This window comes from Teleopsis dalmanni, chromosome 1 (genome assembly GCF_002237135.1).
Source record: "Teleopsis dalmanni isolate 2A chromosome 1, ASM223713v2, whole genome shotgun sequence".
NCBI classification, from domain to species: domain Eukaryota; kingdom Metazoa; phylum Arthropoda; class Insecta; order Diptera; family Diopsidae; genus Teleopsis; species Teleopsis dalmanni.
Genome location: NC_051846.1, coordinates 32762421 through 32789982, shown reverse-complemented (window position 1 = coordinate 32789982; position 27562 = coordinate 32762421). Strand labels below are relative to the sequence as shown.

Sequence of the window (27562 nt, the reverse complement as noted above, 5' to 3'; positions counted from 1 at the left end):
TGCGGGTAGTGCTAGTGCAGCATGGATTGGCGAAATATTGGTTTGTTGTGGCTGACTTTATTGCCACTTGTCTGCGCTTGGAGTACAACATTAACTGGTGGAACTGGCGAAGCAACACAGAAGAATGGTAAGAATTATGCAATTTATTTATTTTATGAGTTGGGAATAGAAATGCAACCATCTAATGAGTGGGGATGCGAGTTTACAGTTCTAATGTGCATTGTGCGGCAACTGCGTTTTTTATTTGCAGTAGTTGAAGATCAAGAATTACTGACTTTAACATTACAATTTAGTTTACTTAAGCATTGTACGGTGTTAATTAGACTGTGAATTAATAAAATTTTTCTAAAAACAACTCAAAGTAGGAACGGTCAGATATACTACTTCGTTTAAAAGTTATGTATGTATTTTAAGAGTTTAACCATTAAAGTTTTTACAATTTTTATTTTTCCAGAAACTTTTTGTTTTAAAAAGTGTTATCTGTTGCATTTATTAAGTTTCTGTTAAAGTATCATTTAATTTTTAATATAATTTTTTAATCGTCTTTCTTTTAAAATTTTTACGTATGTATATTCCATATATTAAAAAATGTAAGCGAAATTTAATGAGCTTGGATTCGGTTGATTAACCTCTAATTTTGCAATGAGCTACTGTTTCTGGAAAAAGATTTAATCTGCTTTTCTCCATAAAAATTTTTTTTATTAGTTTGTTTTGCATAATATCTCTGAAGCATAAGTTACATAATCCCATTATTATGAGATTTATTAACTTTAAACATCCATATTTTTATTTATAAAAATTTGTTAAACATTTTTCTCTTCAAAGTGCCGCAAGTGTTATATTTAAGCTAAAAAGTAGTTTTTCACTTAGCTTTGTCTTTAAGCCAAAGATTGTCTAACAAAATTATTTTATAAATATTAAAAACCTGGGTATATTATTGCCTAGAGTACACAACTGTATCGCAGTTGATAATGCAAATGATAGCATTCTTCAAAATTATGTATGTATATTGATATGATCAATGTTTGAACATTTTTTAGTACTAAATATTTTAGTTTTTAATACTTATCTCTTAATCATTTTATTTAAACAAATTAAAATAATTAATTTTTAAAACCCATAAAGCTGTATAGTGTATATAATTTCTTAAAACATGATTCCAAGTTTATTTATACATTTTTTTTCCTCTTAAGTATCAGTCAGTTTGAGTCTCTACAGCTGTTAAAAAACTTTTGAAAGACTCATAAAATTTATAAAAAAAATGTTAATACTATAATAAGACTCAAAAAAAAATATAAAAAATAAAAAGTATTTTTAAGCTTGCCAAAAATGTTGTTAAATGACTTCATTTTTCTTTTATAAATTACATTATTCCAACTTCTTTCTTACTTCATTTACTTTCAAAAACTCAATAAAAAAATGGGTGAATAATACTATTAAGTGGATATAATTTAAATTGTGTTCATATTAAACTAAATTAAATGGCGTGTTACACAATAAACAGAGTAAAACAATTGAAAATTACTGCTTTCCGCAGAAAATGTCGATCATGACCAACTGGTATTCGTGTAAAGCGTTTCTTTGCTGCTTTCAAGCAAGAAAACGCATCCAAGTATCAAGCGATTTGCATGTGCAACGTGCATTTGAGCACAGGTCAACTTAATCAAGCATTGCATTAAATGCTATGAGGCTTAATGGCCACACTACACACTAAAGAACAGCAGGGCATTCTTTGACTGAAGTTTAAAAAAAATAATGGATACAAAAATATGGAACTTGTTTTTGTGTAGTATTTCCCCGCACTGTATTTGACAATGACAATGGACGGCCTACACTTGTCAAAATATGGGTCAGTCGAGGCCGGTAACGGCAAAGTCAAACTAAACCAGTGCTTCACTCTCCATGGCACAAATTTGCTGCGCGATTGAAAACATTTTGTTGACAATGTTTGTTTTAAGAATGAAGTTTCGAGTATGAAGAACATAAACAAAAGTTTTGAATTACAAAAAGAGCAAAAATTAATGTAAACTGAAATGTGTGAAATTGTTTAATTAAAGAAAAAACAAAAAAAAAAATCACAATTATAAAAAATATTAACAAAAAATTAAAAAATTTCATGCTTAAGTAAAAGTTGAAAAATTGTCAAACAAAAATTATTATCTTTTTGTTGTTGGCATTTTATTAAAATTCTTCTCATATTATTAACAGTTGAAAATATTTAATAGAGAGAATGAGGTATAACAATGGGGTTATTGTTGATAAAAATTATTTATTTTTTTTTTAATTTTAGTACTTCACACAATTTAAAGAGGCGGTTTTTAATAAAAATGCTCTTCACGCATTGTCGATTAAATTAAAAATAACAGAATATATCATTATAAGTGAAATAATGCATTGAAAATAAAAATTTATCAAATTATATTTAATATAAATGTTTAATTGAAATAACTTTTAAATTGAAATAAAAAAACTTAAGAAATTAAAAAAATAAAGTTTAATTGAAATAATTTTGAAATTGAAATAAAAAAATTAAGAAGTTAAAAAAATTAATTGAAATAATTTATTTAGATTATTTTAACCTAATTTTATCTAATTTAATAGATAAAATAGTAATAGTAATATTAATAGTAATATTATTTAAATAATATAAATTTTATTTTATCTAATTTAAATTTACATAAAATAATACATTGAAAATTAAAATTCACCAACATAAAGTTTAATTGAAATCATTTTTAAATTGCAATAAAAAAAAAATAAAAAATTAAAAAAATTAATTGAAATAATTTTTTTAGATTATTTTAACTTCATTTTACCTAATTTAAATATAGATAAAATAATGCATTGAAAATTAAAATTCACCAACATAAAGTTTAATTGAAATCATTTTTAAATTGCAATAAAAAAAATAAAAAATTAAAAAAATAAATAAAATTAATTGAAATAATTTATTTAGATAATTTTAATTTCATTTTAACTAATATCAATTTAGATAAAATAATGCATTGAATATTAAAATTAATCAACATAAAGTTTAATTGCAATGTTTTGATCTCAATTGCAGTCAAAAATTAAATTGCAACTTCTTATTCCAAAATTAGATTGCAATATTTTTAAATAATAAATTTATTATATATTTTTTTTTAATAAAGTATTTTTAGGGGCTAATTGGTCATATTTTTAAAAATTGTTAAAAATAAAAATTAAGAAAACGAAACCACAATTTATTTAACAATAATTTTTATTTTATCGATATTTCAACTTTAGTTTATATTTTTTTTGAAATATAATGTTTAACATAATAAACTGTTTTTCCATTTTGGTATTGAGCGACATCTATTAAAACGTTCTTAATTTGTCTAATAACCCCATTAATTTTGATCACGTCTTTTATTTTCGCTGTTGTTTTTATGCGGTTTTTTAATGCTAAACATTTAACAATAGAGAATTAAAGAAAGAAATAAATAATAAAATAAATTAGTTGAATTTTTAATTATTATTCAAATTCTTCTATTTTTATTGTTTAAATCAATAAAATTAAACAAATAATTAGTCAACTTATTGTTAAGCCTTTATGGGATTCAATCCATTTAATAAAAATGGGTAATACATTTATATAATGTTACATTAAAGAATATGTTACTAGACAATATTTATAAAAAAAACAAAAAAATAAAAAAGGTTAGGAAAATATTGGTAGTAAGATTCTCCCTTTAGCACTATTAATCTTAGCGGAATTTAAAAAGTAATACGTAATAGTACGCTGAAAATACTTATAGACTATACTCTAAAAATCGTTGAAAAAAAATATATATTATTTTTTAAAATTAATTTATAAACATATTTAACATTAACAAATAGACCCATTCAATATCATATAAATAAAACAATAAATAATAAATATAAATACAATATGTGTAATATAATCTAAATAAATTTCGTCATTAAAACAATAAATTATAAAAATAATACATAAATCAGATGTGAATAAAAAAATTTAAAAGTATTTTTTAAACATAATTTTTTTTGTGTTATAATATTTATTGCTATATATTTAAAATTTTGCAACATAAAAAATTTTAAATTTTACCAGATTTTATTTTTATGATAAAATATATATTTTAATATATATAACCAAAGAATTTTAACACATGAATCATGTTATTTTTAACCGATCTACTATATATTAGGATTTATTTATTATAAAACTGAAATTAATGATTCTTCCTTAGGTCACAAAAATAATTGAATTATTTTCAAATCCAAAAAGAATCGTATGATTTAAAAACAAATCATATGCTAGTTTAATATTGGATGACCTGCTCTATGGTAAATACCCCACATGAACTGCTACATTTTAGTTTTGCTGATGGCCTTCTGCCATCACTTTCATGCTTCTGTGATGCTTACGAACCAGTGTTGTACATTGTTTTCATTCAGCTGAGAGCATTTATTATTTTTATTCCTGTGAAATATAGTTTGCAGTTAGAAATTAATATATAAATACTAACGATTATTATAGATAGGCTATACATGCACTGCGACCTAAAATATCTTTTGTTCAGTATTAACGAACTTAGATAACTTTTGTTATTGTGATATATTATGTTAACATATTTAAAAATAGTCGAATCTCGTTAGCATATTTTTACATAGATTTAGTATGGATTTTATATGAAAAATTACACCTCATAATTGTCGAGTTGTTTTAAGTACAATAGTCCAAACATAACAGTTGACATATTGTACTTAGTGCCAAGTCTTATAATGTTTTTAAGCTTTTTATTATACGTTATGAAATTTTAATCTCTAATAAAGCATCGCATGGTAGATTATAAAAAGTGAGGCTCTCCATATAATATTTTTCATTTAACTATATATGATACAGCGTTAAGTATGTTGGGATATAAACATTTAATCAACATTTTAATTTTATTTCTGAGCATATTTAGAAATAATCATAATTCACTTTTTCGAAATATTATTAAAAATTATTCTAACATATATGAATAATAAATAGATATTATTTTAAGTGGAAGACCTTTATTACCGTCAAACGTAGCTTAAATAATATCTTTCCTGTAGCTTAAATAAGTTATAACACCTATGAAGCTAATACTTTCTATTGACGTAATTCGGCATCCTAGTTAAATTTTATTAAAATTTATAACTATTTTTATTTTTTGTCTTAATTTATATATTTTGTTTTTTATTCAAAATTCATAATCAATTTTAATGTCACTTTTATGATGATATTTCCTTTGGCAATGACTTAAAAGCATGATCAAAGTGTCCAAATCCAAAGTGAAAATATATTCAGACTTAATAATCTTTAGACTTACTGAAGGTGAAAATTAAAATTGAAATTAAATGAAAGAATAAAAAAGATAGTGCGTTTATGAATTTCAATTTCGTTCAATAAATGTTAAAATAAAAAAAAATTGACAACGTACCAACGCAGTGAAAGTTTATTGAAAAGTAGTAAAATGTCGTAAATTGAATAAAGAATTGTTGAATGTGGGAGCGACGCTCTAGGCTAAGACTTGTCAATTAGACTAGCACTCACTTAAAGATGGAGGATAAAAACAAAAATTATTAAGTTAACAGTAATTTAATTATAAGCATATACTTATAATGAAGAATATTTACTTCAATAATGTTACAACAATTTACAACAATAAATGCAGTTGAGGATATGAAGAACAGTTAATTTAGATACGAAAGTTTAAAGGAAGATGTGGGCATTTGAAAGGAAATGTTAAAAACAAAGAAAGCATTTGAAGAAGCATTTGAAGAAAGAAATAATCAGGCTTGATTAAGGTACGCAGTCACGATATTTTCAAACCATATTATTTTTTAATAATCCAGCATAAATTTAGAGGGCTCGAATTTAAAGTTTCAGACATGCCACCATACGATTATAATATTCTATTAATTTTTTACATCTGTTTTGACGAAAGAAACTGAACTCTTAATATATACTATTGTTTTCAATAGAGGGGTATTTCAAACAGTATTAAATTACGACTATAAAATTTTATTATTTTATTAAATAATTGAATTATCATTTTCTTTAATCTCTTCTTCAACCACGAAAATAATTTGTCAAAATTTTTACCAAATATATCCCAAAAGTCGAATAAGAACGAAATAAGAGGTTTGTCTCAATATTATAAAAGATCATGGAATAAAAAGAACAGGATGATTTAATCATAAATTATAAAATTTTTATATTAATTTGTTCTTTTTTTTTTAAATACGGGCTTATTAGTCATTACGGGCTGATTATAGTATATTAATTTGTATTTAACTTAACGATTTTTTTTTCAAAGCATTAGGTTAGGTTAAGTTATTGCGACAATCGGTTTAGTTGATCAACTTAGTTAGAACCTATTAGTCCATTGTGGTACCCACGGTACTCCCTTTTACAAATAAGGCAAATTTATTTTTGCATATTTAAATTTTTAATTTTAAAATCAATTATTATTAACATATAAGTATTCACCTACAAATTAGAAGAAATTTGTCCTTTGGGTAGTTATGGGCTCGAAATGTTTTTCATTGATATATTTTTTTGCTGTTAAAAAACGAAAAATATGGAACCAAAAGTCTAATTTCAGAGCTTTCAATGTTTTACAAAGTCATGTTTACATAACTGAAAATTTAATTACTAGAAACTCCATTATATATTTAACTTGATGCATTCATAGAAAATATAATTATAATTAAACTACGGGAAATTCTATACTACTATTCGTACTATAGTGCTACGAAAAATTTCACTATAGAAAATGTAAGTCTCGTCTTTGGAAAAAAATATTTTTTATTATTTATAAACTAGTGTTATCATTGTAAAAAAATAAAGTAATCTATATTAAAACAATACAGTAATTAAAATCATGATTCGAAGACAATATATTTTAAATTATACAAATAAACTCTCTAAGAGTCAACAAAAAATTCTAGAGACTATAGACTCACTTCAGAGCTTCACTTGAAGAGTAAACCGCATTTTATGACTTAGGAATATGTTATAGTTAGCTTCGTTAGGAATAAAATTAGCCTTAATTCTGTAATTCTGTAATTAATTCTGTAATAATTAATTCTGGCAATACAATATTACAATAAAATATATTCTTTTGTTGCATCTTTATAGTGTGCTATTAATACTATTAATTATACTATATTATTAAATCTATATAAAATAATATTTTATAAAATCAATAAGTAATATTAGTGAAAGTATTATAGTTTCTGAATTCCACATCAAAAAAAAGCTAATTACTTCACAAAAATAAGAAAAAATTGATCAATTAAAATAACTTTAACGATAGTATAAATAATTTTGTATTCATAATTTTTGTAATCTTAATATGATTTTATTTTGCATATCATATAGCATCATCTATATGTCATTTCAACTATTTGGTCTAATGAAAAACAAAAATATTTTTAATTATTTGCAGATATAAATATTTTAATAATGTAAAATCAGTTCCACAAAAAATATATCTCATGCAAAAAATATTGAAAGTGTAACAATTCACATTGTTTACACTATTTCATGGTCCATTGTAACGAAATTAGGATGTGAGATGAAAAAAAAAAATAAATCATTTTTGGTCATACATAAATTTGCCATAATTTGCAAACAATGCCTTTTACTTAAAACTTTTGTGATTTATTGTAATAAAATGCAGTTTCTTTTTTATGCATTTTAAAATTATTATTTTAATATTGATAATATATTTATTTAGCATTGCAGTTAAAATAATAAATTAAATCACATAAGAGAGAGATCATATGTTATAAAATTGTCATATGATTCTCAGTATAAAGGGATATTGTAATTGTTTGTCATGAATTTTTGATTTTATCAAGTCACATGCAGTCACCATATGTTCTATTTCAATTTTTATCTATAAGAACTTGCAATAGAATAATTCCCACGGCCGAAATGATTTATTTCTACATTTATCTTTATCTTCTACAATGGAAAGACAGAATTGTATGAGTATATATTCTCATTAAACTTAAATACAATCTTTTTAATTTACCATTTTTAATAACTGTAAACTTTCCTTATATAGCAAAGCATTATAATAGTAATATAATATAATAGTAATAGTAACATTTCCATATTCTTCGAATAGGTAGCAATCGCTAACTGCTAGGTATTGAAATTCGTCAAATAGAGAAACATACAAAACAAAATCCATAAAACTCTGACGAATTTACTGTACGTTAATCCGACTGCGAATTTTTCTCCATAGTACAGTAATGGATTTATATTTCCTTCGGGGTGCAATATAGATCTGTTAGTTCACTTGACGTACAATTATTCATATACAAAGTTGATGCAATAGTTAAATTTCACAATACCTGTTTTATGTACAATCTTTCTGTAATGTAGATCTATTCAATCTGTCAATACATGACCACACTACATTCATTAATTTTTAAATAGTCTTTTTATCTGTGGAATGCGCTATGTAACTTTTGTGTATATTGTTTAATCATATAAGATTTATCATAATTATCATATATAATTTATTTATCCAATAGAAAATACTATAATATAACACAATTCAGTTTTTTATTTTGTTCACTGCATACATATTTACATTATGTATGTAAACAATATTTACAGTCAGTTTGAAAAGTAACAACCTTAATCACATCTCACACTCCTTAAGAAGACGAAACCTCTCTACGGTTAGCTTGATTTGTACACTTGATTGGCTTTCATAAGTCATGACTACTGATTTTTTTTCGTGCCAATTTAGTAAATTTTAACCAAAACAATCTTACTATTTACCATTTCTTTGTAGATTTCACTTTATATGTCAAAGATTCCACATGTTTTTTGCATTCCAAATTGAAATCGAAAAGGTAAACTTTTTATTATGTTGCATTTGCAACAAAATTGTCTATTAATGATTTCTGATGTTGCATCTTCACTTTTGGTTTTCCTGTCATGCAATTTTCATCTTTAACGTCTGAACAACCAAAATGATGGGCAATTAATGAGCGCACCTTAACCTTGATTTGAGCCATGAAAAAGATTTCCAAGTGAGGAACTTTCATAAAGTTAAATAGTTGGCTACTGTAAGATTTTATGTAACTTATAGATTTCATTTAATGAATGTAATCTTCTTAATTTAATGTTTAAAGATCTTAGCAAAAATGTTTAAAAGGTAGTAGTAGAGGATTGGAAATCTATTTTGATTATTAATAAAACATAGAGTTTATAGGTAACGTAACTAAATTTAATGTTTACTTCAAAGATAGTCGTTAAAAATATTTTATATGAACGAAGCCACAAAATGTATAGAACAATGCAGAATAAAAATGGGTTTCTAGCCTAACAGAGAAGGATCAGCCTCGTTACATTACAGCTCTCCACCATTAATGGGAAATATGATTGATATAAACACAATTTCACACTTTTCTTCGTTTACGGCTTAATAGTCTATTAAACACCTAAAATTAATGTTCATTATTATTAACTTTAAAGCGTTCATATACAATTAGATTTATTCTATGATTTATTCTATGAAAGTTAAGATCTTCATATAAATTAGACGACCTAAACAATATGAAAACACAATTTTCTATTAAAAAATCGCTATAAATATCTAACCATTAAGCTCGCCTAACTAAATTATTACAAAGAATTAAATTCTTTATTTAATATAATTATTTTTAAATAGAATCAAATGCATTACAAAAAATATATGTTAAATACCCTTTAACATATTTGTTTGCTAAATGATCATTAGTAACATTACCAGTTACCTGAAGTCACGATTTGTGAGAATAAATTGTCAACCATTGTCCACGGCGCAGAATGTTTAATGCCATAGTTCGGTTGAATGGTTATTGGCCTCATGATTTTCTTTTTTGGTTGCACATTATTTTCTCTGAATTTCAAAACAAACCAAAGATGTCACTTTCCTCGTTGTAAAGATTGTCTACAAGTTAAAGGATTGAACAAAAACTTGTAATTGCAAATGAAGATCCTATTTGCAATAACACTCCTGCCCCTGCTTTTGCTTTCTAATGCATTAGATACATTGTAAATACTTGCCGCCATAACACGTTTCAGACACCAGCTTGCAGACTTGTAGCACGACATCTGATGGCTTAGGAACTGTTATGCGCTATTTCTATGAAATTGGTAAGATTTATGGGTGTTTGCAGAAGCAAACGACATTTAACCTTAAAATCAAAATAAAAACAAGATTGAGAAAATATTTTTGGCGAAAGTGAATACAAATTGCATTAAGAAGTTTTTCTTGAGAAAGAAAACAATTTTTAACAATTTAACATATTTTAATTAAAGTAAATCTATTATGAGCTAAAAATAAATATGAAAAAAATAAAAACTAATTTAGAAATTAATGAAAATCTCTTATCTATTTTGTCATGTGATTTTATCTGATATCTAATAATCAAGCAATTTTTTTATGGCTTAAAGTGCATATAAAAAATCTGTAAAAAGCTAAACCGATTATATTTTGTTATTATTAAATATTAGGCTATGAACGCACCCCGACCTGAAAGATCTATTGTGCGCTAACGAAACGAAGAAATTAGATCTAGAAACTAGAATAAGAAATTAATAAATAGAATGGACACCAAGAAAATGCGGTGAAAAGTGGTGGTCTGGAAGCAGATCGAAAATCAAGAGAGCATGGCTTGAAATGTCAACATAAAAGAGACCCTCCTCGAAGTAATGCGAAAGCGGTTCCGAGGGGGAATAAGCCTCGCTGAAGAGGGGGTGTTTTAGTCCGTATACTACATATTAATGTTAGGGAGTCGGGCACACCATTCCGACGACGGTCGGTTAGACGGTGCATAAAGCATTCCACCTCCTCACCACAAAAAAAAAAAACAAAAAAAAAAAAAAGGCCCAACTAACACAATTCCAGACTATTTATAAATCTCGTTATTACAGTAAGCTTGCTTTTACCTATTTGATTTGGAACTAAGATCCCGCTTTCGAGGTAGTTAAGTCTACGTCTGGTCTTGATATGGATCCTATTGTCTTTATAGCGTATGAATACGTGTATGTGCAAGTATGAACATAAGTAAATATCAAGTACGTTCTGAAGTAAATTATTAATTTAATTTAGTCTATAAAAAAAGCACAAGCACATAAGCTAAAAGGTGGATTTAGTTTTTTGTCCTTAATTGATTGCTAATATAATTATTATTCTTGAAATAATTAATTATACAATGTATGTTATTATTGAAAATTATTAATCATTTTTAAACCTTTCTTATTCTGAAATTTAACATTTCTACTCTCCAAAATTCTCTCAAAAAGTTCAATTGACTTGTTAGTGTGCAACTCATATGGAATACCTCTGCAGAGAATCATTTCTGATAAGTGGAAGGCAGATGGGATTATTGAAGTAAAAACACTTTTCTATCTTTGAATATAGATATCACACTTGCTACAGTAAAGCTGGATATTATGCATAAAAAACTTAAAATATCAAATCTGACCATTAAAAACATCTACACTTAGTTTGCTAAAAAAACCATGGAACAGTTAGCTACTTGAAGATTCTTGTCAAATTTCATGATTTATTCGATCTAAATCATATATGAAAGATATATTTAAACACTAAATATTTTTTAAGGTTTAGATTTTGATGATTTTCATGTAAAAATTTTAAACTTTGAAGCTGAATATCTCGAAAACTTTTCGGAACGTTTATAATATATCGTAAAAATAATTGCTCAAAATGACTGTCTCTATTACAATCTGTTGGGCGTACCGTAGTGACTTTTTGATTTATAATAAACAATTCTTGGGCTTTAAGTTTTAAGATTTAAGAGTTTATCTATTATTGAGATTATATATAGTAAATATCTACGAATAAAAATAAATGACACAAACACAAGTTCGCATCATTTTAGAAAACTATTAATTATAACTTTCATTATACCAAATTATGAACCTTCCAAGTACTAAATTTTTCTAAATTATTAAAAAATGTATTAAAAAATTTTTGGTTAGTCCACTTGTATACTTCATTAAAGAAATGAAATTACCTTACTAACATATCAAGTCAATGATGAGAAATTATTATAATTGAAAAATGTGAAATATTTGAAAATTAATTAAAATTACTCGAGGAGAAAAGAATCCATTATTAAAATATTAATTTTAGTATTCAGTATAAAATTAACCTTGTTTAGCAAATCAATTTATCTCACTTTCCATAAGTGAAGACATCTATGAAACTCATTACCAATAAATATTTCCACATGAAATTATTCTGTGACATGCAATGGTTATTTGCCAAGATAAGACACTCATTGGTCATAAAAATTTAAAATGAAGATTTCATATGAATCATGCAAAGTTTTCCGCACTACTTACTAATGGAACAGATTCTTCACAATAATAATGACGAAGAAATATCCGTGCAGAAATTTTAGAAAGAAAATTTTCCTCAGTATTAGACGAAGCAGACGATGTAGTTTAGTGAGGCCATACCAAGTTGAATCAAAAATGCTATGCTAAGTTGTTGTGTAGATACAAGATTAAATAAAATTTTATTGTTATCTTCCATGAACTCAATGTCGTGTGAAAAACTAATGAAATTGTGTGAACTTGTGCGAATATCAAATGCATCTCTAACAGAAGTCGATAACTGCTTAAGTGGTCCAAACGCGTCTAAACTCTTTGGGGAGATCACACGTCCACTAAGACTTAGGCTTAAGTAGAAATATTTTTATTTTTAATTGGTTCAGATGAACCAATCTTTCGAAGAGACAAAATCGTACGCGTGTTGCACAATTAAAAATAAATACTTTCTCTAATTTTTTTATTGGAATGTGCTTTTCTCAAATATTTTTATATAAATGGTATATAAAATATATAAGTCTATTATTATTTTTGAATTGTGTGTGATTTACACTGCACTGCATTATTTTTCAAACGCATGTTTTCTAAAAAATGCAACACTTTTTACATTTGGTCAGTAAGAAACGAGTTGAGCCCATAAATCAAAAGAAAATAGTTTTATTTTTAATGAAACGAAAGTCTTATCAGTCAAGTAAGTACGAGTAGATGCTACATTTAATTAGTAGCTTATTTCAGACGTGTACCCAAGAGAATACATGAAAGTACGTTAAGCGGTTTACGACATAAATGCCTAATAACCGTAACTGCTCATTGTATTGAACTGAAAAATTAAATCCAATTAATTAAAATTTTAATTTAATTCATTTATTGATTTATTTACTTTTTTTTATTATTTATTTATGCCTACAATTAATTTGTTATTAACTTTTTACTGATTTATTTATTTATAACTTTACAGAAATCTCACCTTATATAGATATAGTGCTCTGTCCAATCAGAGAAGAGCCTTGGAGCTGTGCTAAGCAACAATCTGCGCGTATACTTGATGTGTGGGATGCTGAATTGCGATCACAGTGGCAGAAATTAAAAGGTAATAATCATAAAAATAATATAATGAATAATTACATATAAATAATATTGGAATTCATATATCACTTGATCACGGATTTAGGCGGCTGAAGATTTAGATTTTGCAAATCAGACTGACGAAGAAGTAGTAACTGATTTACAATAGCTTTCTTACAAATTGTTGTTTTTATTTGAAAAGCTTAACATAAAACTCCATATAAAAAAATGTTCCAAAAAATTTGGACATTGTATAAAATTTTTTGTAAATGAAATTTTATATCAATTTTAAGTACGGATGGATATTAGTACTAAGCTTAAAACGTAAAATAGCATTAAAAAGCTTTAAGTGAATTTTTTAGTACTCTTTACTGCAGTTCTGAAGAATTCAAGTTCCTTAATTTGTAATCGTATAAGTTTGTATAATCCTTACATATTAACTAGAGATAACAGATTTTGAATATTAACAAGATATTGCTCGATTTCACCTTTTAATTATGTCGCTTAGAAAATTTTCTGATTAAAAGCTTACATATCGCTAAAGGAGAACCAATCTATTCTTCTTCCAAAAGAGTTTGAGTGATGGTTCAAAAAATTATAAAAATATAATATATTATAATATTTTCTATTATTAGCAGTTCTTTACATTTTTGTATTTCTTCAATAATATAAATTGAAAACTAAGAAATAAATACTTATCCAAATAGATTATGGTATAACTATAACTCATAATAAAAACTTATAATCACATACTTAATTTGTTGATATATATATAACTATATATAACAGTATCTACCTTATAACTACAAATTTTATTAGAAATAAATATCTAATTATTGAACATTTTAACTTAACAGAGTTATGTTAATAACATAACCGGCGAAAGTTTTCTAATACCAAACAGTAGTTTACATATTTACTTTTTCATATGCTTTCAATATAAAATTTTTCTTGACAATTCGTTAAATTCTAAGCCATTAAATGCAATGAAAATTGCACATATTATGAGTTTGACACTTTAGTTATCAATCTTACCGATACATTCTGCTTAATTTCTTCTTAAATGTTTTATTTCAACTCCACATGAGATTACTACCAATAATCAGTACAAAGTTAAAACACAACTTTGTTTCTTTATCTCAGTTATGAATCTTGAAACTAGCTTAGTAAACATTTTTTTCGCCTACTGAATATGTCACAGACTGACCCACTTTCTGGCTGACTAACTAATGCAAGCAAATAAAACTGCAACACTTCAATAAAAGCGAAGTCCGTCTCGACAAAGACATTTGCGTGCAATTGCAGTCACTATCTGCGGTCAAACTCCACGTTTTACAGCTTTTACGGCTTGACAGTAAAGATTTTATGAGCTCTTTTCAATGACCGTAAAGTCAACACTTACGCAGTGCAACGCCTTAATGGGCAATGGTAATTGTACCCTAAACTATGAAATTGACAGGTAGTGAATCGCATGCTGTTGGAAGCGCCACTTCAGGCCTCATATTTTACGGTTTGTTAGCTATGAGAGCTAATTTGCTTAACCGCACAATAATTGTCGATAATAACTCAAATAAACTGATAAATACTTTTTTACAGTTGAGGCGGATAGTCAGCTGAATGCGACATTGGCGAAACGTGGTTACAGTGCTTCTGAAATTACAATAAAAGAAAAACCATCGAGCATTTTAAAGAAAATTGAGATTGGATCAAATTTTATGAAACAGTATTTAGTGGAGACAATGGATGGGTGAGTAGTTAATAATATATATGTATATATATATATTACTTCATTTAATATAAATCACAATTTAATTATCTAAAAATCATATAAAGCGAGGAAGAACCTTTAATCAGTGAGGCAGACAAAGCTGAAAGTTTAGTTAATAATAGTCGCTCTGATGATGAAAGTGATGATGACACTGAAGCAGATGAAGATGATGATGAAGATGAAAATAGCAATGATAATGATAATGAAGATGATGCTGAACAAACGGATACCAAAATTGATGGTATAAAAACACAAACTCTAGCACATGATAATAATGAAAATGGTGATGAATTCATAGAAATCGAAGAAGCGGCAGCTTTTGGACAACTTAAAAAACCCGGCGGTGGTGGTATTAAGAAACGTAAGAAGGGTCAAGCAAGTCAGGTTGCTGCACCTGCCACTGTGTTGCTACTGAAACCAACAGAAGATCATGGAGTTGATGAACATGCTGGTAATAATATTGCATTCAGTAGCGGACATGGTCATGGTCATGGTGGTAAGCCACTTAAACAGAAACGTAAGAAGCGTAAGAAGCATCAAAAACCAGGAGAATCTGTGGCAACTGTCGTTGTTGAACAGGAACCATCGTCAAATGTATTAGGTCTACTCGATGAATTGGTGGGCAGTGAGGATTTGTTGAGCGGTGCAAGTGGAGGAAAACGCAAAAAACAAAAAAATCCACTAAACTACGGTAGAAGTAATGGAGGTGTGTGTTTGCGTGTGGTTTGAATAACTTTTTCGCACCTTTTTCCTTCACATATGTATATAATTTTTTATTGATTAATTGTATAATTGGAATTCTTGTAGTTGTAGTACACTTTCACTTTCCTTTCCAATGTTTTGTTTTTTGGTTTTGTTCCTGTTTTTTTGGTGTGGGTTGAGTTTTATTATTTTATTTTTAAAATTTTTTGATTATAGTTTAAATCAAATATTTTTTAATAGTTTAATTCCCGCTTAATATTTATTAGAAAAACCAAACCTTTTACCTGCAAGTAACTCTTAACTTACAATCTCCCGTCCTCATTAATTTATTCGCTCAAAATAACAGTTTGACCTCAATAGACAGTAAACTCACAATAGTAGAAACTCACAATATTCTAACATTAATACAAAGAGTATTCCCAGTTGTTTAATAACATCCGTTTGAAATTATTATTTACAATGATCATAAGATTTTATAATAATTTTATTTAATTTATTTAATTTTAATTTTAAAAGCACAACTTTTTATTGTTAAACACAAAAATACTGTTTAAAATACTGGCTTGCCACATTACTGGTTTGTGTCAAAGATAACTTGACAGCAAAATTTCGTAAAAGTTGTCGATAACATAGAGGCAGATCGTGTGGGTAAAGCAGTACATGTGTTTGAATTTTTTGTGAAGTAAAATTTTTATTAACACACGAAAGAGAGATTTAAAAAAAAAAAATTTTAAAAAAAGATAATTTTTGTAGAAGTTCGAAGCAAAATTTTAACAAAACCCTATCGTACTAAAAAATTTTGAATTAATTGTACCTAAATTACTTCAATTAGTTTTATGATTTACTATCTACATAGCGACACACAAAGAAACAAATGTTTAGAAACTCAGATAGATATCAGATACCGTGTTACATGCGATTCGATGTTAGTGACTGGGATTTCTAGCTAGCAAGTTTGCGAAAAAGGGTGTCATAAATCCCCTTACAAATTCAACAGCTTTCTGTTGGATATGCACTTGTCAAACCGGATAGACATTTATCTTAGCACCTTTTCATGGGATTCTTTCGGGATACTAATACATACAAAAGCTTATTCAAAATTTATGTACTACTGGCGTTACTATTAACAGTTTATTAACTTTAAAGTTTCGACCGATTAATCCGATGTACCCCCTTCATGCACTTAGAGTATATTTCCAAATTCTACTTCTTTTATAAATTATAGTATTGAACTTGTATTACAAAGTTTTATTTCATTATCCGATATCAGATTTTAGCTAGGTACTTTTTTCGTTTATGCATCAGTACCGGACAAGCTCGTAGCACATGTTTTGAGACCTTATTCTCTTCCCTACAGATTTTAGAAGATTAATAAGTTCTTAATTTTGTAAGTTAATAGCTCAACCTATAGCACCCTATCAGTCTTTTTGTAGTGGTGCTAAAGTTTTTTTTACTTAATTATATTAAATCTTTAAATCACTTTAGGTTTAAAGTCCCTACAAATGATTTCCATTGAAATAGCTATGGTAGATCATTCTAGTGTAGAATTGTTTCTTTCTTTTCTCCTTTAGAAAAAGAAAAAGTAAGAAGAAATTACATTTCCTGAAGTTAAAAACGATTCTGGGCTAAGCAGAACCTCTTATATATACTTGAGGTCGACAATTTTGTTACTTTCACGTAGCATTAAACAACGTCTCAATGAAAGATGCGGTTTTAATTTAATACTCACATTATCTCATAGGAGTCAAATTGATACTTATTTAATGACTAGCTTTTTCTATACCAACAATATGTGAGGTAGATGATATACAACTTTGAAGTAGTATCAAAATAAAAATATTCGTTATTATTATTAAAAAAAATAATTATAATCAAACCATATTTTACTTATTTAAAAATGTATTATATTTTTGAATTGTATATATTTTTATATATTATTTATGTAGTTTAAGTTAAATAAATTGAATGCTTATGCTTCTAACCTATCTAATGCACAAGAAATGCACTAATTAATCAACACACACCTACCCTCCCAAATTATTTAATTATTTTTTATTATTTTTAAATTTTTTTATAATTTTTATATAACTTTTTAAATAATATTTAAATTTACTCTTCCCTCCCCACAGTTACTCGTGGCAAGAAGAAGAAGAAGAGGAGAGCTATAGTGAAATTAGTTTTATTGGGTTCATTTCTTAAAGCTAAAATCGAGTTATTGCTTAAAATCCTTGGCGCTCATCTACAAATCAAATTCTTCGCAATCGCATTGATTGGACTTCTGATCAACATCGCACGATTCTGGATCGATGTCAAGCGCGGCGGTGCACCACAAAAGGTTCGTATGTATATGTGGGTTCGACACTGGAAGATTTGTGTTTTATGTGTTTAATATACATGTTGTTCCTGTTTAATTTTTGTTCAGGTTGAATTTGTTTATATACGTTTTTTGGATATCTTTTTGGGTACTTTTTTACGGATTTAAAAGTGTTTTTTTGCACGTTTCAGCTTCTATTTTTATTTCTAATTTTAGTTGTGGAAACATTAATTTTCTGTGTTCACCATTGCAGCTTTTTAAAGTGTACGAGTATTCATGGCTCCACATGTCTTCTCAGTAAAAAAATTTTAAGATAGATTTGCTGTCAGCTGAATTCTTATTCTTATGTATCTATGTATATACATACGTATATACTGTAGATATATATTACTTTGTTAATTATTTCTGTATATATTTTTGTTGTTTCAATCGAGTTGTTTTGTTTTACTTTGTTTTGTTTAAAGAACTATCCTTGAGACTATCTTTTTCTCTGCAGGAGTTTGTATAATATGACAAATGTTGCACATTTATTTACTATTTTTATTAGAGATGATTTTAAATCAAGTTTTATATAAAAAACTTTTTAGTACTCTGTGAGTGTGAGTAATATTAAAAATTAATAATTATTTTCAGAAGATAATTTATTTTTAATTAGTTGTAAGATTCTACAGAACAAAAGTACAAATATATAAATGCAATTGAATTAAATCCAGAGTGCGATTTATCAAACTTCTAATCAAAATTTTTACTATCCTTCACAAGATAAAATTACTAAAAGCAAGTTTCTTTATTCAAGTAATGTTAAGTCAACAGTACTAACGGTTCAGTAAAACAACTTGAAATTTTTAAAATGTTTGCTGGTAATATTTATACCGAAAAGATAGTAACACCAACATAAACTAAAAGGTGTCAGAAAGTCAGAAAGTTGTTAGATTTTTTAGAATATGTATAAGGTATTTGTTGAAAAATTTAGCTGATACCTACAAATTTAAAATAAATAATCTATTTTAGGCAATCTTTAACAGAAATATATCTATACACATCTGTAGACTCGCTTCTATGATTGCCCATCATAAATAATCATGATGAAATACCCATCAATACTCGAAATAGCTGTATGGTCAGCCAAGAATTCAATTGATTAAAAATTAATAAAAATTTTGTTGTTACAATTCACTACTGTTCGAAACCTCTCTTTAGTTTATTATGGATACTAAAAAGAATATATGACGTTTTGAGAAATATTGTGGCTTGAAATAAAATGTCTCCTTTAAATTTTATTAATTCATAGTTAATAACCATTTTTTTTTTCATAAAGCAAAACCATAAAATATTTAAATTAAATTTTTCAATTTATGTAGCTATTATGAAAGTGTAGAAGTAATCAATAACATATATATTTGTACGAATAAGTCTATTTTTTAATTATATTACTAAGTTACTCTTACTCTTTCTCTCTAAAGTTATACTCTCTGTTTAGTATTTTAACGAACTTATTTTTGTTTTTTAAGCAACACATCCCCTCTTCAGGACGTCTTTAGATTTAAAAGTCTCATCAAATACTTAGTCAAAATTCACATTGAATTAGTACTTAGGAAATGTGCTATACATATAGTATAAAAGATGATTGCCCTTTCTTCAAACAACTTTTCAGAAAAGAGTATATAGTAAAGTGTGAGCCAACGACATTAACACTGAAATTAAATATAGACTAGTGGAATTCACGATCACGAGTAATAAGCTCGGTAACTAAGTTACATAGTAACAGCGCAAAACAGCAACAACACCCATTTCAAGTATTTGCTCGAGATCATGGCTATCCCTACTGTAAATGGAAGACAAAATATAAAATCTCACGGAGCAATATCGAATGTGCATAATATTAAAGTATCGTATATAAGTTAAAACAACGACAGTTTGTTCTAATACTAATAAATAGATCTACAGTTACAATACGATTATTAGTTGATATGCAAACCATACTTTTACTTTTCATAGACTATAAGTTATCCTAATTGATAACCATGTATATTCAATGGTAATATTATGTTCTTAGTCTTAAATCCATTTCTGAGTTCTTTTTAATGATACATGGGATCCTTTTGAGGTGCCAAAACATATAACAAGAAATTTATAAAAACCGAGTAGTCCAACTACTTCCTTCTTTTATTCTTTACTACTTTTAAAATTTTTCCAATAGTTCAATCTCTCACTTTTATAAACCCTAGGTTGCATTCTTTATATCTATTGGAATAAATAAATTTAACAACCGTTTCGTTTGAATGCTACGTTCGAAGTGAAGGTAGATTAGTAAGAACTTTATTAAGTAAACATTTTACATAATGGGAACAGAGTGGAAAAGAAACAATAAATAGTCGTCGATATTACTTCGTTCCAACACCTCCCCTCGAAGTAGAAAGACTATTCGCCATACCCAGCGCTGTTACGCATTTAAAGTGCTTAACACTGTTTAATCCTTTTGTAAGGACATCTGCTGGCATGTCTTCGGTTGGCATGTACGTAAACTCAATTTTCCCGCTTTGGTAGCACTCTTTAACGAAATGATGACGTACATCGATGTGTTTTGTGCGCGAGCTGTACCCTAAGCACTGAATGAGTTTTTGCGCACTTTGGCTGTCATTGAATAAATTCACATTTTTACATGATATGCCTAAGTCTTTCAAAATACCTTGTAGATATATTGCTTCTTTCGTTGCTTCTGCCATAGCCATGTATTCAGCCTCGGTACTAGAAAGTGCCACTGTACGCTGTTTGCGCGCCTCCCAGCTTATTGCTGCACCAGCCAATACGAACGCGTATCCGCTATACGATCGCCTATCGATTAAATTCGCACCCCAATCTGCATCAGCTACACCATAAAGCGTTTTATTATTTTGTGTGTAAAGAAGTCCATAATTTTTGGTACCATTCAAATACCGTAAAATTCGCTTTGCAGCTCTCCAGTGCTCCTCATTGTAGTTTGTATTAAACTGGCTCATGTAGTTGACTGCAAATGCTATGTCTGGCCTTGTTGTAACTGGTAGGTACAAAAGGGCTCCTATTAGCTTTTGATAGGGGTACCTTGCCATGACTTCTTCATCAATATCATTTGGTTTTTCAGTTTTGAAATTTGTTTCCATGGGAGTTTTTGCTGGTTTACATTTAGCCATATTGAAACGTTCTAATAATTTTTGAATATAGAATTTTTGAATATTGTTGTGTCAAAATAATTTGATGTGACCCCAAGTTTTGCTGGAAGTCAATTCCCACACAACGTTTTACTGGACCAATATCTTTCATCTCGAAAGATTCGCTTAATGCATGTTTTGTGCTTTTGAGCCACATGCTGTTGTTTGATGCTAGTAATAGATCATCTACATATATGATAATTATTAATAATTGTTTACCTTTTTGTTTGATAAAAAGACATGGATCTTGCATTGAAGCTTTTAAACCAAGCTGTTTCAATTTAGTTGTTAAACGATTGTACCACATTAGACCCGACTGTCGCAGTCCATATAACGCCTTTTTCAGCAAGCATACAGGGTTCTTCTTTTGCAGTGCTTTTAACCATTTATCGGTTGTTTCTTCGATATTTTTACTTCGATATTATTACACCCTGATAACCTGTTGGTTCACCTGATTTTATTTTATTTAAAACTTCAGTTAGCATTTCTGGTACTTCCATGTATATTACTTCTTCAAGCTCTCCGTTAAGATAAGCAGTGACCACGTCCATTTGGTGAATCTCCAAGTCCATTTCAGCTGCCAATGCTGCAAGCAAGCGAATTGATGTATAACGTGCCACTGGTGAGTAAGTATCATGGAAATCCTCCCCTTGTCGTTGAGCGTAGCCTTTAGCTACGAGACGAGCTTTTTTCTTACCATTTTCTTTAGTTCGTAGTACTAAACGACTTCCGACTGCTTTATGTTCATTAGGTTTCTCCACGATTTCCCAAGTTTCGTTTAAGATTAATGCTAAATATTCATCTTCAATAGCCTTTGTCCATTCAATTTCATCGCATCTGGTATTCGCTGTGGACCAATTTGGCGGAGTTTCATCTATGCTAATGCACGCCAATTCACTTATTTCAAAATTGTCGTCTTCATAATCAGTGTCAGGATTGTTGTCAATAGACTTAACATCTTTAGGTAGTTGATAAATTTTTTCGGTCTTCCTCGCAAACTAGTCTTTAACTTCTTTGGACGACCCGTACCACGTTTCGTTGTCGTTTCACCCATTTCACTGTCACTTGTTTCAGCTTCACTCGATGGGGCAACGTTCGGTTTTGTTTCAATGTTAATAGTATGACTCTGCGATTTGAATATTTCTTCGTATTCGTTTTTAAATCCGGGTTCATCTATGAATCTCACATCTCGACTAATTATTATATCTCGTTTGTCTTTGGACCATAAGCGATAAGCTTTAGATTCGGATGAATATCCGATAAATACACATTGTTCCGATCGCGATTCAAATTTACCCTTTGATTTCTTCTTGTTCAACACATATGCTTTTGAACCAAACACCTTCATGTGAGTCACAGTTGGAGTTTTTCCAGTCCACGATTTATGAGGTACTTCTCCTGTAGATTTTGTAATACACCGATTTCGAATGTAACATGAGGTATTTATTGCTTCAGCCCAGAATGAAGGTGGAACACCAGCTTGCTTCATTAGACATCTCGCCATCTCTACAAGTGTTCTGTTCTTACGTTCGGCTACTCCGTTCTGCTGTGGAGTATACGGTGCTGTTAAGCGTCGCTTTATCCCGTGTTTTTGAAGATACATGTCGAATTCCTGATTACAATATTCGAGTCCGTTATCAGTTTGCAGCGTTTTTACTTTCTTACCAGTGAATGTCTCTGCCTCGTTTTTAAATTTTTTGAATGCTTCGAATACATCTGATTTTTGTTTAATAAAGTAAATTTCGCACCAACGCGATTTATCGTCAATAAATGTTACAAAATAGTTTTTACCGCCATTTGAGGTACACCGCATCGGACCGCATATGTCGCTATGCACGATTTCTAATAAATCTTCTGTACGATTACCGATACTTTTCGAATAAATTGTGCGTGTTAGTTTTTCACTTGCACATATTTCGCAATCTAGTAATTTGTCTTTTGAATTTATTTTCAGTCCGTATACATCGCCGTTTTTTGCCATTTGCTTTAAATCACGTTCGTTCAGATGGCCCATTCTACAGTGCCATAGGTTTATTGCACTTTTATCTTCAGATATAAATGCACTGATTTTATGGTTTTTCATAAAATATAAATTACCATTTCGTTCTGCAGTGAAAAATACTTCTCCATTTTTATCAATAACACTTGCATCATTTTTACGAAAATGTACTTCAAATCCTCTGTCTGTTATTTTTGATACCGACAACAAGTTTGTACGCAAATCCGATACATAGAGCACATCTCTTAATGTTATATTCCTTTTACAACCTTTTTCGTTCACTTTTACTTCTATGTCACCTGTGCCAGTAATATTCGTAGAATTGTTGTTGGCTAAATTCAACACTTCATTTAATTCTACCATATCAACAAAATTATTCTTGTCGGAGCTCATGTGGGAAGTGCATCCACTGTCTAAACACCAGTTATCATTTCCATTTGGACACAAAAAAACTGATTCTGTTGCTCTTAAAGAGGAATTTTTTACTTCGCTTTTATTAGCTCTTTGATTGTAGTCATTTTTCGAACGGCACTCTTTTGCATAGTGACCTTTTTTGCCACATTTGTAACAGCAAAAATTTCTTTTCGTTTCTGTGCGTTTTGTGTATCGATCATTGTTGTTTCTGTTTTTGTTATACATACTTGGTGTATTTTTTACATACAAAGCATCGCTGTCTGCTCTCTCGTTTTTTGCTTTCCTTGATTCCCACTCTTCTAGTATTTTTACACGAAGCACTTCTGGCTTTGGTAAATCATCACGTGTTTCAAGTGCACAACGAAATGTTTCAAATGATTCAGGTAAACTGTATAGTAATAAAATTGCGAGCAATTCGTCTCCGATTTCAACACCAATTTCCTTCAGTTTTGCAACAGCATCAAAAAAATCATTAAGATGATTTCTTACTAAATCACCCTCTTTCATTCGTGAGAGCGCAACTCTTTTTAACAATGTCGCTTTTCGAGCGGGACCTTTCGACTCGTACGTCGCTTGTAGTTTCTGCCACATTTTCTGCGAATTTGTACATTCAGCAATAAGATTTAACTCCGGTGCACTAATTGCTAGCATGATATCGGCACATGCTTTTTCATCATTTGTCTTCCACAGAGCTGCGGATGCAGTCTCATCTGGACACTGTTTACTCCCGTTTACGTAGGCCCATAGATCGTTTTTAATTAAAACTGCACGCATATGTAGCTTCCAAGTGTCGTAATTTTCTGCATTTAGAGGCTCGATACGCACGACTCCCGCCATTTCTGCAATTTTTTACGCAATTTCTTTTCGAAATTCAAATACTTATTTTACTTTTTATTTCACGCACGGACAATGAACTTTTACTTTATAGATTGAAATGCAAAGCGCAGTTGTGATGGGTCTGGGCCCATAACCTATTAGAATAAATAAATTAAACAACCGTTTCGTTTAGATGCTACGTTCGAAGTGAAGGTAGAATAGTAAGAACTTTATTAAGTAAACATTTTACATAATGGGAACAGAGTGGAAAAGAAACAATAAATAGTAGTCGATATTACTTCGTTCCAACAATATCTTTACAGTCTTTATCTTGAAATTTAACATAATAATAAAATAACAATAATGGATAGTAACAATTAGTGTTTAGAAAGTTTTTTCATGACTTGTGTGATTCTAGTGATTTTATAGCTTACTCTTCCACGATTTGTTATGTCACGGCTAGATACGTAGACTGGTAGTGCTTCAAAACTAATATTATTCGAAGAACTGTATTTATGCATACGTATATTATTTCTTAATGCATTATGACTCTTTAATAAAATGAAAATTATTTTTTAACTTCCGGAAATTATCAAAAAGCCTTTCCAGAAATAAGTTTCCGACTACGGTCACCTGCCTACAGACAGGTCACGGTTAAATATATTTGTTTGATTAGGAAAACATTGCATATATCAAATAATGTCTCTATAGCTGGATCAAGGCAAATTTAAACTTTTAAAAAACTAACACTCCCGAGTTGCAATAATCTGTATCCGTTGGTGTTTGAGTAATAGTTTTAATACGGAATGTATCAAGCAGCTTTATATGAAACTAACATGGATAAATTTTCATAAAAGTTGGATTTTAAATTGCCCCATCCAACAACCAAATTATCCTCTGCAGAATAATGGGCCTATCATTGGAAAATACTGTTATAGATAATAGATTATAACACTTTCCTAAAGTAGCATTTATATATTCCATATAACCACCACAGGGAATTTTAAATGGAAAACTCACACTATCTGTTCAGCTTAGTTCATCATATAGGTTTGTGTATCCATTATATATGTATGTATGTGATTGAAATAAAGTATTATAAAATGTAGTGTACTATACACACTTATTTAAAAAGCAAAGTTAACTCCTGTACTTAATCCTGCAACTGTAACTACAAAATTGTAACGAATTAATTTTTGTTACAAAGCAAATGTTACTACTCCTTTTGGGTATCTATGGTATTTCCTTGGTGTTTCTCACTTCAAAGAATAAATCTTTCTAACAACAGGTTGTCTATGTTGAACATGCACATCATCAGCATCACTATGAAGATCACGGAGATGATTGGGGTGAACAGGGCAGCTACTGGAAGCGATCACTGCAAACTGATCCAAGTTATGAGGACAACTCGCCTTCAAGTACAGATAGTTACCAAGTGAGACCAGAATACGATTCACATTATTTGGCCTACAGAAATCAATGGCAATAAAATCAAAATAAATTATTATAATAAAAATAAAAAATTATTATTATTTAATTATTATATTTTAATTTTTTTTATAATTTTTTAATTTTGAATTAATATTTAAATTTGTTAAAATTATATAAAATTATTTTATTTATTTTAATTGAAAGGATTTTTAATAAATCCACATACAAATTGTTTATATTAAATAATATTTAGTAACATGGCCAGAAATTGAGACTAAAAATTTTATTAAAATTAATTTAGAAATTGAAATACTTTAGAAAAATTTTAAATTATTTTTAAGTAAATCAATGACAAAATTTTATCAAATAAAAATAAATGCAATATTTGTTTTAGTCCTAAGTTAAATTATTTATATGGTAATATATATAATATCATTTACATAAATGTAAAATATATAAATATTTATTTATTTATTGTTTGGACACAATTTCAATGTGTTCAGTAGAGAAAATTGTACTGCATTTTAAGTCTATGAAATATAGAAAATCAATCAATTTGCTCGTAAAATTTATTTAATGGAATTTATTTGTTTGCAAAAATGCGGTCAACTCTGGTATTATATGCAAGACCATCTGTCGAAGAGTTTCTCACAAGAGTTTTTTTTATATTTTTTCTTTTTTCTCCTTAAATAAAAAGTAAGTTATTTTATTTACATTTTTTGTTTAGAATTATAATAGATTCTCAATCACACGCAAGTGCTTGGAATATATTTTGTACCTTCTAACAAATTCCTAACAAAAGTAAACCACTCAAAACTGGAACAATAGAGCCCATTCACTGGCTCGTGCACCATATCACCATATCACCTGTCTTCATATGTCTTGTCTCAACACTTTTGCCCTAAATTTGATTTACTTCTTTTTAACAATTCTTTATTTATATTTTTAATGTATTTTTTTCCGAATTTGCAAATTTACTTTAAAAAAATACCAAATACATACATCTGAACAGAGTTCTACAGAGTTCCTCAAAATCCGTTATATTATCGAAAATTCTTACACACCCCAAGCGAGCGCCATTTATTCTACGGAAGCATATAGCAGGTGAATACACTTCAGTATCCAAAAATTTTTGTCCACACTCGAATTGTCACCTACTTAATATTCCGGTGAGGCAACGAAAATTGTACACCTCATGCGTATACAGGGAATTATGCTTTCTTATGGATTAGTTGCAAAAAAAATAACAAAAATAAATAAAAGTAGAATATTTTTTAAAATATTTGTTAACATTTGGAAATTAAATTTATTCAGCAATTAAATTTGTTGGCAATTATGTTTTGAACTATTTTATTGCCAAATGTGAAATATGGACAAAATTAAAAAGTTACAAAATGATTAATTAATAATAAAGTAGAAAGCGTTATTTATTGGTTTATTATGGTTGCCTAAATTATTTGGTAATTAGTTCCGGTTTCTT

General features: G+C 28.4%; 1 protein-coding gene across 1 annotated transcript; it reads left to right on the top strand.

The window, feature by feature from the left end:
* On the top strand, positions 1-26140 carry LOC119679210. The gene is given in 6 exon segments (XM_038091427.1): positions 1-127; positions 13344-13475; positions 15047-15211; positions 15256-15924; positions 18050-18255; positions 25940-26140. Coding segments are annotated over 6 exon segments (1479 nt in total). The 5' UTR covers positions 1-21.
* Positions 26141-27562: the final 1422 nt, after the last annotated feature.